Source organism: Muscardinus avellanarius (genome assembly GCF_963383645.1).
Source record: "Muscardinus avellanarius genome assembly, chromosome: 6".
Taxonomy (NCBI): domain Eukaryota; kingdom Metazoa; phylum Chordata; class Mammalia; order Rodentia; family Gliridae; genus Muscardinus; species Muscardinus avellanarius.
The window spans coordinates 128,565,842-128,578,527 of record NC_137791.1 but is presented as its reverse complement, the minus strand read 5'-3'; the positions used below and the strand labels follow the sequence as shown (position 1 = coordinate 128,578,527).

The following is a 12,686-nucleotide window of genomic DNA, read 5'->3' as shown; positions in this document are numbered from 1 at the left end:
TTGGAGGTTGAATACCCCTAGTCGAATCATCTCCAGACCCAAAAAAAAAAAGAATTGTCAATATAGTCTGAAAAATTGGGAAAAGAATTCAAGCACAGTGGTGTGTGCCTGTAATCTCGGTGATTCTAGAGACTGAGGCAGGAGGATCACATATTCGAGACCAGCTCTGACAACTTAGCAAAACCATTTCAAAAAAATAAATAAAAAGGGTTAAGGATGTGGGTCAGAGGTAGAGCGTCTCTGCGTGCAATCCCCAATACCACACTCACAAAAAAAAATAAAATAAAATAAATGAAGGAAAATTTTGGAGAATAGATTTTATACTTTAAGTCACTAATACCACCCCTGACTTACTGAAATCCTGTGTGGCCAATCCAAAATGAAGCAGTCAGTCAATACGTGTAATTTTTCCTCCTTTTTGTCAGCAATTCCTTGATCTCCTGGCAGGAGATGAAGAGGAGCATGCAGTATTGCTGTGCAATTACTTTCTGGCCCTGGGTAAGAAGGCCTGGCTGGTGATGGGCAATGCCATCCCCGAGGTAAGACCCGGCAGCCGGCTCCAACAGAGGATGTATTTGTCTAACCTGATCCTGAGCAGGACTTGTTTTTCATAACAATCCTCAGAGTTGCCAGGAAAGTGTCCCAGAGATGCCTTAACAGGCAGACAGAACACCCAGGGAGAAGACATGCAGTGGTTTAACAAGATACTCAGGACCCTACAGAGCATTAATGAGGCACTCGGGACCCCACAGAGCGCTTCAGATTAATTTTTGGAAAACCCTCTACCATCCAAAGCCCCCAGTGAGCTGAATTTTTTCAGCATGAGCCTTGCCCTGCCCCTGTTCCCAACATTCTGATTCTACTAGCCATCTCATGTTCATCTTGAAGAGTGAAAAGGACTCCGAGGTGAAGTCAGGCTGGAGGGCTCTCCGCGCATGCCCACCACCTCTATCAGCATCTGTGAACTTGGCCTCTACAGGGAACAAGCCAGAAACCCGTAGGAGGGAGGATATTGGCAGCTATACTTTGATAATACCATTGCTGTTTTGATTAAACACTTAGTAATGATCAGAATTTGATTCCCTAGCCCAAGGCAGGTATCCCCCGATTTAGAGCATGATGGGGAATTCTGGATACAAAATAGAAAGTTCACATAGATTGAAGCAGCTTTTCCAAATAATGTGTCTGGAGGCCCAAGGAGGATCCAGAAATCCTTGAGAATTAGTGAGATAGTTGCTACCTCACACATGGCAAAGGCGGCCAAGCAGGAGTCTCAAGGCCCAGCCGGGTTCAAGGCCCACAGCCCTCGTCATAACTGTGTGGCCTCAAGCAAGTCGCTTGCAGATGGAAGGCTACTGTGAGCATCCGGTGGAACCATGCACAAGCAATAAGTGCGTAAACACTCATCGTAATAAAAAGAACTTACAACATACAGCTATTCTGAGTAAAAACCAAAAAATCCCTTTCCAGGTTCCAACAGCCAGCCTCCTTTTAGGAAAAGTCATTCTTCACAGTTTGGTATGCGTTCTTGTGTGTTAGTTTGAGTTGCTAGGACAAAAGACCTGAGGTAATCAACTTAGAGATGGGAAAGAGTAATTTGGGCTCGGGGTTTTTGTTTTATACTTTATTGGTGCATTATAGTCTCATAATGTAAATCAGTGTTGGTAGTGACGTGCGTGTACACAGCCCTTGGTGGCCCCTGCCCCCGCTGCCTCCCCATCTCCCTCCTTCCCCATACAGAAGACTGAGATTGACGCTGGTATATTCACCTGTGTACACGCAGCCAATGGTAGTAATGCCTTCAGTGAACCTCAGTCTTCCCTGTCCCCTTCCCTTAGGCCACCTCGGTGGCTCCACTAAGATTTCTCCTCCATTACTCCCTAGCTTATGCATATTAGAGAAAACATATGTCCCTTCACTTTCTGTAATCGGCTAATCTCACTTAACATGGTGTTCTCATGTCCTGCCATTTTCTTACAAATGACATAATTTTGTTCTTCTTTACTGACGAGTAGAATTCCATTGAGTGTATTTCTTATAATTTTGTAATCCATTTATATGTTTGATAGATACCTAGGTTGGTTCCATAATTTGTCTATTGTGAATTGTGCTGCTATGAACATGGATATGCATATATTACTGTAGTTCTCTGATTTCAGCCCCTTTGGAAAGATACCCAGGAGTGGTATAGCTGGATCATATGGTGGATCCATTCCCAGTTTTCAGAGGAGTCTCCACATTGATCTCATAGCAAATGAACTAATTTGCAATCCCACCAACAGTGTAGAAGAGTTCCAATTTCCCTACATCCTCACCAACATTTATTGTTTTCTGACTTCTTGATGATTGCCATTCTGATTGGGGTGAGAGGAAATCTCAGTGTAGTTCTGATTTGCATCTCCCTGATTGCTAAAGATGTTAAACATTTTTTGTGTTACTTATCGGCCATTTGTATCTCTTCTTTTATGAAGTATCTATTCAGTTCAATTGTCCATTTCTTGATTGGGTGGTTTTTTTTTTAGTGTAAATCTTTTAAGTTCTTTGTATAGTCTAGATATTAGCCCTCTATCAAAGGGAGAGCTGGCAAAGATCTCCCATTCTGTAGGGTTTCTGTTTAGACTCTTGATAGTTTCCTTTGAAGAGCAGAAACATTTTAGTTTCATGCTACCCTACTTACTAATTCTTATTTTAATTTCCTATGGCTCAGGGATTTTAGAGGTTTTGGTTCATGGTAGCTTGGCCCCATAGCTCGTGGCCAATAGTGAAACAGAACATTACAGCAGGGAGCAAGTCGTAGAACAGAGCTGCTCACAGGGCCTGGAACAGGGATGACCTTTTGTAATAAAGCCCCTCCCCCCACAGCCATTAAATCCACAGATGGATTATTCCAGCCATGAGGTGAGAGACCCGTGATCCAATCATCTCCCGAAGGTCCCAGCTCCACGCACTACTGTGTCGGGAGCAAACCTCCAATGAGTGAGCTTTGGGGAACAGTTAGACCCACACCCTAACTCCTCCGAATCTTCTGTGCATTTCTGGCATTAGAACTGTATAGCAAATAAAAGTTACTTTATTAAAAACAGGAAGAGTATTCAGACATAACCAGTCTTCTAGAAGCTAAATAACAATTTTCCTGACTCTATAAAGAAAATGCTGGTGACTGCTTACTTCCATTAATAATTGTTCTCCAGCCAATCTCACGATACTCTTACTATTCTTAATCGGTTAATATATACGCCTATCAGATGCAAAAATTTTTTTAAAAGTTTGATTTCATTTTTAAGTCAAGTACAATCTAGAACTTCAAATTAATTTTTCATTTTTAAGTCAAGTACAATCTAGAACTTCAAATTAATTTTCACCCTTTCCCATGAGATTTTAGAAATTAGAGTTACAATTAAAATAACGAATTATCTCTGTCAACTACTACTGACCTTACTTTCATAATTTGTTGGAAACTGTTTTTAATGCTTATTTCCCTTCAGGGTCCAACTGCCTATGTGCTAACGTGGGAACGAAATCATTATTTAATATGGAATCCGTGCAGTGGACATTTCTATGGACAGTTTGATACATTCTGTCCGTTGAAAAGTGTGGGCTGTTTAATAGGCCCTGATAATGTGAGTATTACCATTTCCTCTTAAACATGGCTGGCAAACGCCAGGATTACAAGCATGCACCACCATGCCCGGCTAGTCCTCGCTAAGTAGCCGAGGCTGACCAAGAACCATGATCCTCCAGTCTCCGCCTCCCAAATGCTGGGATCACAAGTGTGTACCACCATGCCCAGCCTTATTTTTTATTTTTTTAAGAATAAATGAAACCAGTTAATTTCCTTAGGGGAAAAAAAAAGTGTCTTCCCTCCCTCCATCTCTCTCTGTTACTGGGAATTGAACCTAGGGGCATTCTACCTTTAAGTTATACCCCCAGCCCTTTTTATTGTTTTTGTTTTAAAACAGGGTCTCTTTAGGTTGCTAAGAGTCTCTACTTGCTGAGGCTGTCCTCAAACCTTTGATCTTCCTGTCTCAACCTCTCAAGTACTAGGATTACAGATGTACACCACCACGCCTACACTTCCTTTCTTTTCTAAAATGAGATTCCCACCTGACCTGCAATGTCCTAAGTGGTCCTGGTTGCGCCCAGTCTGGGGGTGTTTGATTTTAGTGTGGGCTGCGATGTAGCTTGAAGGTGGAATGCTTTGGGGTTCAATCCCTAGACTGAAATGTTGATCCCAATCCCCTTCCCAAAAAACAAAAATCAAAGTCTAAATTTTTATTTTTATTATTATTATTTTTTTTGTGTGTGTGGTACTGGGGTTCCTGGAAGCCCTTCTACCTCCGGGATACACTCTCACGGGCTACACTCCCAGACCTATTTTTTACTTTTTTTTATGTGGAAACAGGGTCTCTTAAGCCAGCGAGGCTGGCTCCGAACCAGCGCGATCCTCCTGTCTCAGCCTCCCAAGCGCGGCGGGGATTACAAGCGTGTGCCACCACGCCCGGCTAAGCCTAAATTTTTAAGTGGCTCTCAAGGACTCCATGATCCCACACCCACCTGGCCCATGGCACCTTTCCTCTGTGATGCCATCAATTTCTCTCACGCTTTCCACACCACTCTCCTTTGCTCTTCACCACACGCCTCAAGCACTCTCCATTTGCCATTTTCTTATATAAATGATCGCCCTCAGCCGGGCGTGGTGGCGCACACTTGTAATCCCAGCATTCAGGAGGCTGAGACCTGGAGGATCGCGGTTTGCAGACAGCCTCAGCTACTTAGTGAGGCCCTCTGCAACTCAGTGAGACCTGATTTCAAAATTAAAAAAAAAAATAGGGCAGGGGGTGTAGCTTGGAGGTCAAATGCCCCTGGTTCCATCCCCAGACCTGTAAAATAAATAAATAAATAAATAAATAAATAAATAAATAAATAAATAAGTAAGTAAGTAAGTAATCGCCCTCTTCTTACCAGGTATTGTTATAGATCTCTTCCACTTCTTGGGTTTGTAAACAGGTGTCACGTTTGCAGAGAGAACATCCCTGTCCACCCTGTCATGCTCCTGCATGTTTTCTCCCGAGGTCCCGCAGAGACGGTAGCTGCCACGATGTAGCAAAAACCTACGCCCAAATGGCTTCCACCGTGTGTTCTCGGGGATCTGTGGTCAGCTGCAAAGGCGCTGCTATCAAGGCGGGCGGCTCTGCTGCAAGCCGTGGTGGCCACAGCTCTGCTTCTCTCTGGTGGCCCCGGGATGGATGGGACGGCTGTGTCATGTGCGTTCACTTGGGGATTCAGGGCCAAAATGATGAAAGTGGAATAAAAATGCCAACGCAAATGAACACAGGAGGCCTCCCAGATTAAGTCACACCCTGGCACTTCTGTCCCAGGCACCAGCCAGAAGTCACGGGGTGGGGAAGTGCGCTGTCTCTTACTGGAAAGAACTGAAAAGTACCATGAGAAAGGGTGTGTTTGCCGAAAAAGATGGCGAGCCGGGGCTGCTGCTGTGTTCTCCCACATCGTTCTCTGTCAGCCGATGCCCCGTGCGTTTACTTGCTGATTTGCCGTATGGTTTCATTAGCTACCCCACGAGGGTAGAGGCTCACGCACTGCTTCATCCCCAGTGACTAGGACTGAGCAGATACTTGATTAAATAATACTTAAATATGTTGCATGGACAAATTCACCATCTAGGCATAGACATTTCACCTGACTGCTCTGCTGGACGCTAAAGATACGGTAGTAAGTAGGGGCACAGTGACTGGAGTGGGCAGCTGGTGTGAACACATGCTCGCGTCTCCTACTGCCTGTCTCTACCTACACACACATGTACGCACACACACATGCGTGCACGCACGCATGCACACACATATGCAGGGACGCACACAAACATGCGCACATATGTATCTGCTAATGCACACTAACATAGTTTTGTCTTTTTCAGATTTGGTTTAATATTCAACAGTATGATTCTCCATTAAGGATAAATTTTGATGTCACCAAGCCCAAGCTGTGGAAATCCTTTTTTTCAAGAAGCTTTCCGTATCCTGGCCTTTCCAGTGTTCAGGTATCATTCTTTATTAACAAACACAGACACAAAAACGTAAGGATGTGAAATCATTACACCAGTTAACTACACATTTATCGGGCCTTAAGTGTACTCCTAGGTATTTAGTTTAGAACAGAGCTTGTTTTTCACGTTTATTTGAAGCCGGGCGTGGTGGCGCACGTTTGTAATCCCAGCATTCTGGAGGCTGAGATAGGAGGATCGCGGTTTGTGGACAGCCTCGACTCATTAGTGAGGCCCCTTGCAACTCAGTGAGACCTGAGACCTTGTTTCAAAATAAAGAATAAAAATTAGGGCTGGGGTATAGCTCAAAGGTAGAATGCCCTTGGGTTCCATCCCCAGTACCGCAAAAAAAAAAAAAAATTATTTGAGCCAAACTCACAGTAAGAAAGACATTTGTGTATATGTGTTAGAGAACTAGTAAAATCTTAGCTCTATAAGAAAAGGTTAGATAGAAAAAGTCCTTTACCACAAAATACATTTGACCTACTTTTTAAAATGTTGATCCCAATTCATTAAATTCATTTCATAATTACACTAGCGAAACACAAAATCAAACTGCAAGTTCAAGCCAGCAGGGGCTTGTGAAATTAACTCTGAGAGTACTGACCAGTAATAGATTAAAGTGGTAAGAATGAGAAACTGCTTACTTAAACTTTTGCTTCATCTAGACCTATAGTTTGTGTTACTGGGGTTTTTTGTTTTGCCTTGTTATTTTTTTTTTACTTGTGGCACGAACCTTTTGAAAAAAGTTTGAAAAGCATTGCCCTTGAGACATTCATATGTGATGTAACTTACATATGTAACTCTCACACATGAGAAAACGTGGATATGAACTAGCATAAGAAGCCGGGCGCGGTGGTGCACACTTGTACTCCCCAGCATTTAGAGGCTGAAACAGGAGGATCCCGGTTTGCGGACAGCCTCAGCGACTTAGGCCCTTTGCAACTCAGTGAAACCCTGTTTCAAAATAAAGAACAAAAAATAGGACAGGGTTGTAATTTGGAGATAGTATGCCCCTGGCTTCCATCCCTAGCACCGCAAAAAATAAAATAAAATAAAATAAAAAATAAAAAATAAAATAAAATAGCATAAGAATTGTAGTGGTGGAAGAGATAAATTATAGTATACAATGAACTGTTTTGTTGTAACTAAGCAAAACATTAATGAGTCTTAGTAAGCACTCTAAAAATGTTTGCCAGTACTTGGGAGGCTGAGGCAGGAGGATCACAGGTTCGAAGCCAACCTCAACTATTTATTTTTTTATTTTTGTGGTACTGGGGGTGAAATACAGGGGCTTTTTCTACCTCTGGGCTATACCACCAGACCTATTTTTTACTTTATCTGGAAACGGGCTCACTAAGTTGCTGAGAGCCTAAGTAGCTGAGGCTGGCTTTGAATCTGCATGGTCCTCCTGTCTCAGCTTCCCAAGTACTGGGATTAAAAGTGTGCACCACTACACCTTGCCTGAAGCCCCAAGCAATTTAGAGAGACTGTTTCAAAATTAAAAAAAAAAAAATAGAACTGGGGGTGTAGCTTGGCGGCAGAATGCCCCTAGATTTAATCCCCAGAATCACAGGGACACAAAAACAAATAAACAAAAATATGTGTTTGCCATTACCCCTAATATGTTAAAAGAGAAAAGGCAAGTTGCATATTCATAAAACAAAAACTATTCAAGTTTAGCACATATAAAAAACAATTCAATATGTTGATATGAACTAAAGACACCATATCAACATAAACACCATGAAGATGGAAAATTTTACCCACGGCCACATTCCTATCCCCATTAGCTGTGAAGGTGCCTGGCAGGAGTAGGAACTCAGGATGTACTGAATGAAGGAGTATTAGAAGACAAATTCAGATCACAGTTCCTTCTGTGATGAGAGAGAAATGGAATTGAGAAGGAGCTACCGGGCACTATGATTTATTTATGCTGTTTTACTTGCAGTGGGTCATGGGTACATCAGCATCCCTTATACTGTTTTCTGTATCCTATTTAATGTTTTAAACTTCATTACTAAAAAAAAGAGGGAGATTGAAAATAAATCTGGAAAAGGAAAGTACACCTATCCCAATGAAATGCGAGTGATGTCTAGCATCCTGAACTGTTTCCTCTTTTATAGCCTGAAGAGCTAATTTATCAACGCACAGACAAAGCAGCTGCCACTGCGCTCCAAGACAGGTAACAATATTCATAAATCCTCATGTAATCCGCCACTAGAAGTGTAATACCAAAGTTTAAACAACTCTCGTCCTGAATCAATATAAAATAATTAGGACAATTAAACTTAAATTCATGTTTATAGATGCCAAGTATACATGTGATCGCTAAATCCCTTAGATCAAAATTAGGCATCCATCAGCATGGCGTGGACAGGGGTGAACACGTAGCTCTCCAAAGACTCTGCCTCAGTTAGGGATCACGATCGTCCTGAGTCACGTTGAGACACATCAGAATCCTCAGCTCAAATATGCCTCTCTCACCCGATGAGTGGCTTGTAGAACTCTGGCTCGTTTAAGAGCCTAGCCCATGGCGTAGGCCAGTACGCACCCATGTGAGTCCCTGTCATGCCACTGGCCCTGGCAGATAAGACTTAAGCTCTAGTTTCTCAAATGAGGAAACAGGTTCACAGTAATCCACATGCCCGCTAAGTATAAAAGGAGGCCTCTGTCTTTCTGATTTCGAAGCCTTTGTGCCATTTCCACTGAATCAAGCGGAGTGAAGAGCATGTCAAATCACACCAGATTAGGTATGATGCCTTTTAAGACTAGAAAATGCCATAAAATTTTAGTGGGAATCCCTACCTAAAAGGGCTAATTTCCAATCTGTTTCTTCTAACAGTTTCAGCATAATGTTGATTAGATTCAAGTCACTTATTTCTCCAATATCAGAGTGCTTAGCAACTTATCCATACCTTCTTGCTCAGCCAGCCTGAAACCCAAAACTAAGATATGTGTTCACTTGCCAGAGAGGGATCCCGGAGCTGCCGAGCAAGGGGAAGGGGCTGGCTCCTAATTCTGTGCATTGGGTTAGAAGATAGACGAGGCTTAGAATCAGCGGTGCTTCAATTTGCATCCTAGTGCCCTTGCCTTAGCGATGATTCCTGCCTCAAACTGTCCCAGTATGTTAAGCCTTGACAGTATCCCCTACCTCAGACGGTTATCGTTAGAATTCAATAAAATTTAACAAAAGAACTTAGCACAGTACCTTGCAAATGATGGCTATTTTCCTTTGCTCTATGCTTAAGCCTCACATCCTATAAACTCAAATCTTGTATATATTAAAAACTGGAGCTGAGGGTGCAGCTCAGTGATAGTGCACTTTGCCCAGTGTGCACAAGGACCTGGGTTCAATCCCTAACTCTGCAAATAAAGTCGCAATAAATACAACTGCATGCATATTAAAATTTAAGTTGCAGTGGAGGTTGGTATTTTAGGGACAGTACTGAGGCACTTTAGGAAAAAAATCGGTCATCATGAATAAAAGTGACTGGGGGGGAAAATCAATGAGGTATAAGAAACTGACAGCTTTACAAATACTTAAGGCTTTCAAGTATTTGAAAATAAACCTCACCCCTTATGCCTGAATCTAATTGATCCTTCTGTAGGCACGTTATCAATGTAAAATATTTCGTGATAATAAAAATATCTTCCTAAAATGTATTTTAGCTAGTCCTGTTCCACAATTAGTCCTTAGGATATCATATACTTTCTATCTATATTCTGATCTCCTATACCCAACTCATACACAATCCTTCAGGACAAGTGTCATTGGTGTTAAGATTTAAATCCCCAGGGATTAGCCCATGTTAGTTCTAAACTATACCTGGTGATTGACAAATAAACCAGTAAAAATGCAGTTGTACAATCACCTGAAGCTCCCATTCCCCCACCGCATATAGGTACAATTCTGTCTTTCACAAGGGAGAAATGAAGTCATCAAAAAGTAGAATTTATTTTTTATGAACAGGATAGAAAAAATACTAAAAGAAAAAATCATGGACTGGAGGCCGCGCCACCTGACGCGGTGGAATAGGTACTGCACCTCCACCCTGCGCCACTTCCTGCCTTTGTTGGAAAGAAGTCAAGGAGAAGATGTCGAAGACGACCACAGGGCGGAGCTGCTCAAACAGCTAGGAGACTACAGGGTAAGCACAAGGGCCCGTAAAGCGACCCTGTGGGTGTCCAGACTTCATACTGGAAACTATTCAACAATGGAATCTGGGGATTCAGAACACCTACACTGCTCCTCAAAACATATAAGAAGCAGAATATACTAAAATATATAATATAAATAATTTTGAACCTCAGTAATTAACCTACTAGTAATTTTTTAAATAAAATACCTGTATAAAAAGAAAATGCCACCATTTTCTTTTATAATTAGGGGCCTTTGAAAAACAGTACCTTTTAAGAAATATATCACAAGTATTAAGAGTAAAATGAAAACATCTGGCTAAATTTTATTAAACTCAAATGATGCATAAAGGTGAGAAACACTCTAGGTCTGCTTTTTAAGGGGCATGGTTGGCAATTGTTGCTTTTTATTGCTAAGAAAAATTCTCATTGACAATGTATCATCCTCTACTGCTTACTGGTAGAGAGGATGGTAGGTGTGGGAACATACAGGATGTAGCTTTCATAACCTAGATCTGGAAAATAAAATCTAGAAGACAATTTCATAACTAAGACTGTAAACCTTGTTGTCGAAACAGTGTGGAGGTCAAAGTGGATTAGTCACTGAGTAAAACAACTAAACACAGGTTCTCAGCCAGAATGTTTTCAGATCAAATAGCAGAAAACCTGAACAGGCTTGAGCTGTAGAAAATTTACTGGCTTAAGTGAAACTCAAGAGGTGAGCGCCATCAGGCCTGCAAGTCTGGACTCTCCTCCTCCTCTGTGTGAGGGCGCCGTCCTTGGGCTGGTGGGACCGGGGAAAGCAATGCTTGCTAGAACAGGTCTAGAACACGTATCATCTGCATCCACTGTCCACTGTCTCTAGCAAGTTTCCTGAGAAGCACGTTGATCACAAGCATATCCTCATGGATTAACGTTTGTGCCCAAGGGTGGAGTGCACTGATCAGTTTAACCTGAATTACACAGTTTAGAATTACACTGGTTGTTACCCATAACAGGTACCACCAAGAAGAAGGAAGGAACAGGCAAGAATGACTTAGCAGGTGTTTTACATTCTAAGATGCTAGCAACTAAAACTAAAAAGGCATTAGGCACCTGAACAGAAAATCAGAACAAAATGATTTCAGGACCCACAAGACTTACTCTATTAGGAATTATGCCAAGTGTGGTGGTGTATGCCTGTAACAACCAGTACTTGGGAGACTGAGACAGGAGGACCACGGATTCAAGGTAAGCATGCAACTTAGCGAGACCACTTTAAAAATTAAAAAATAAAAGAGCTGGGGCTATAGCAGAGGTAGAGCGCCCCTGGTTCAATCCCTAGTACCACACACACACACACACACACACACACACACACACACACATTACATACATTTACATAGGAAAAAACATTGCAATCTTTGAATATCACTAATAACTACAAATGTTCTTTTTTCCCCTTAGTTCTCTGGATTTCCCCTCCATATGCCCTATTCTGAAGTGAAGCCTTTAATTGAAGCTGTATATAGCACTGGAGTACACAATATTGACGTTCCTAATGTTGAATTTGCGTTAGCTGTATATATCCACCCCTATCCCAAAAACGTGTTGTCTGTTTGGATCTATGTTGCCTCCCTTATACGCAACAGGTAACTTTTTCATTGTACTTTTTATATCATGTAAAAATTAAAATTAGCATATGGAAATATTTTTAAATTATGTTGATCATACCAGGAGAAATAGTATTTTTAAATAATGAAATAAATTTATTATCTATTTTCTAACTCTGTAAAAATCTATTTGTTTTTATTGGTAATCTGCCCATTTCTGCCACTGTGACCCCGTCAGTTGAGATCACGCACAGTAGGAAACACTGTGTGCCTCCGGCTCTCTGCCTTTTTACTTGTCTGCCTTCTGTTTGGGTACCATTTGCCTGTCCAGCAGAATATCAACTGCACTTTCAAGACTCAGTAAAACAATTCACAATTGTCCTGGGGGGAAGAAGGAACTATGCCATATCAAATTTTTTTAAATGCCAAATAATTCTTACGATGTTGCCTTATAGAAGTGCTAAACAAGTGCACACAGGTACACATATATACCACTGAAACAATACAGTGTTTGGAAGAAAAAAGAAATATACTTAAATATTCATCAGAAGGAAAGCAGATGGAAAAAAATGAGCTGGGGATGTAGTCTAGCACAGGAGGGCTTGCTTAGCATACATGCAGGCCTGGGTTTAATCCCCAGACCTGCAAAGCAAAAAAAAAAAAAAAAAAAAAAACCTTAGACACTGCTATGAGAGATCTGGGCACCCCTCCTACCCCTCCTGGAACTGACCTTAGGAACCCTTATCCACAGTGTAATGGGATTTGGAGATGAAGCTTTTGGGAGGTGATCATAAGGCCGCTGCTCCTATGATGATGAATTTAGTGCTCTTTTAAGGTAAGATGGGAGCTGAGGGTAGTTGTACACAACTGCAATCCAGTACTTAGGAGGCTGAGAC

General features: G+C 41.7%; 1 protein-coding gene across 1 annotated transcript in view; it reads left to right on the top strand.

Moving 5' to 3' along the window:
• CC2D2A (coiled-coil and C2 domain containing 2A) overlaps positions 1 to 11,833 on the top strand; it is a gene marked incomplete at its 3' end in the record, with an annotated part of 108,649 nt that extends 96,816 nt beyond the window's left edge. The window contains exons 31-36 of the mRNA XM_080697344.1: positions 426 to 539; positions 3,486 to 3,620; positions 5,933 to 6,055; positions 8,185 to 8,243; positions 10,032 to 10,209; positions 11,645 to 11,833. Coding sequence (XP_080553470.1) covers positions 426 to 539; positions 3,486 to 3,620; positions 5,933 to 6,055; positions 8,185 to 8,243; positions 10,032 to 10,209; positions 11,645 to 11,833 — 798 coding nt within the window. The remainder of the gene's footprint in view (positions 1 to 425; positions 540 to 3,485; positions 3,621 to 5,932; positions 6,056 to 8,184; positions 8,244 to 10,031; positions 10,210 to 11,644) is intronic.
• Positions 11,834 to 12,686: the final 853 nt, after the last annotated feature.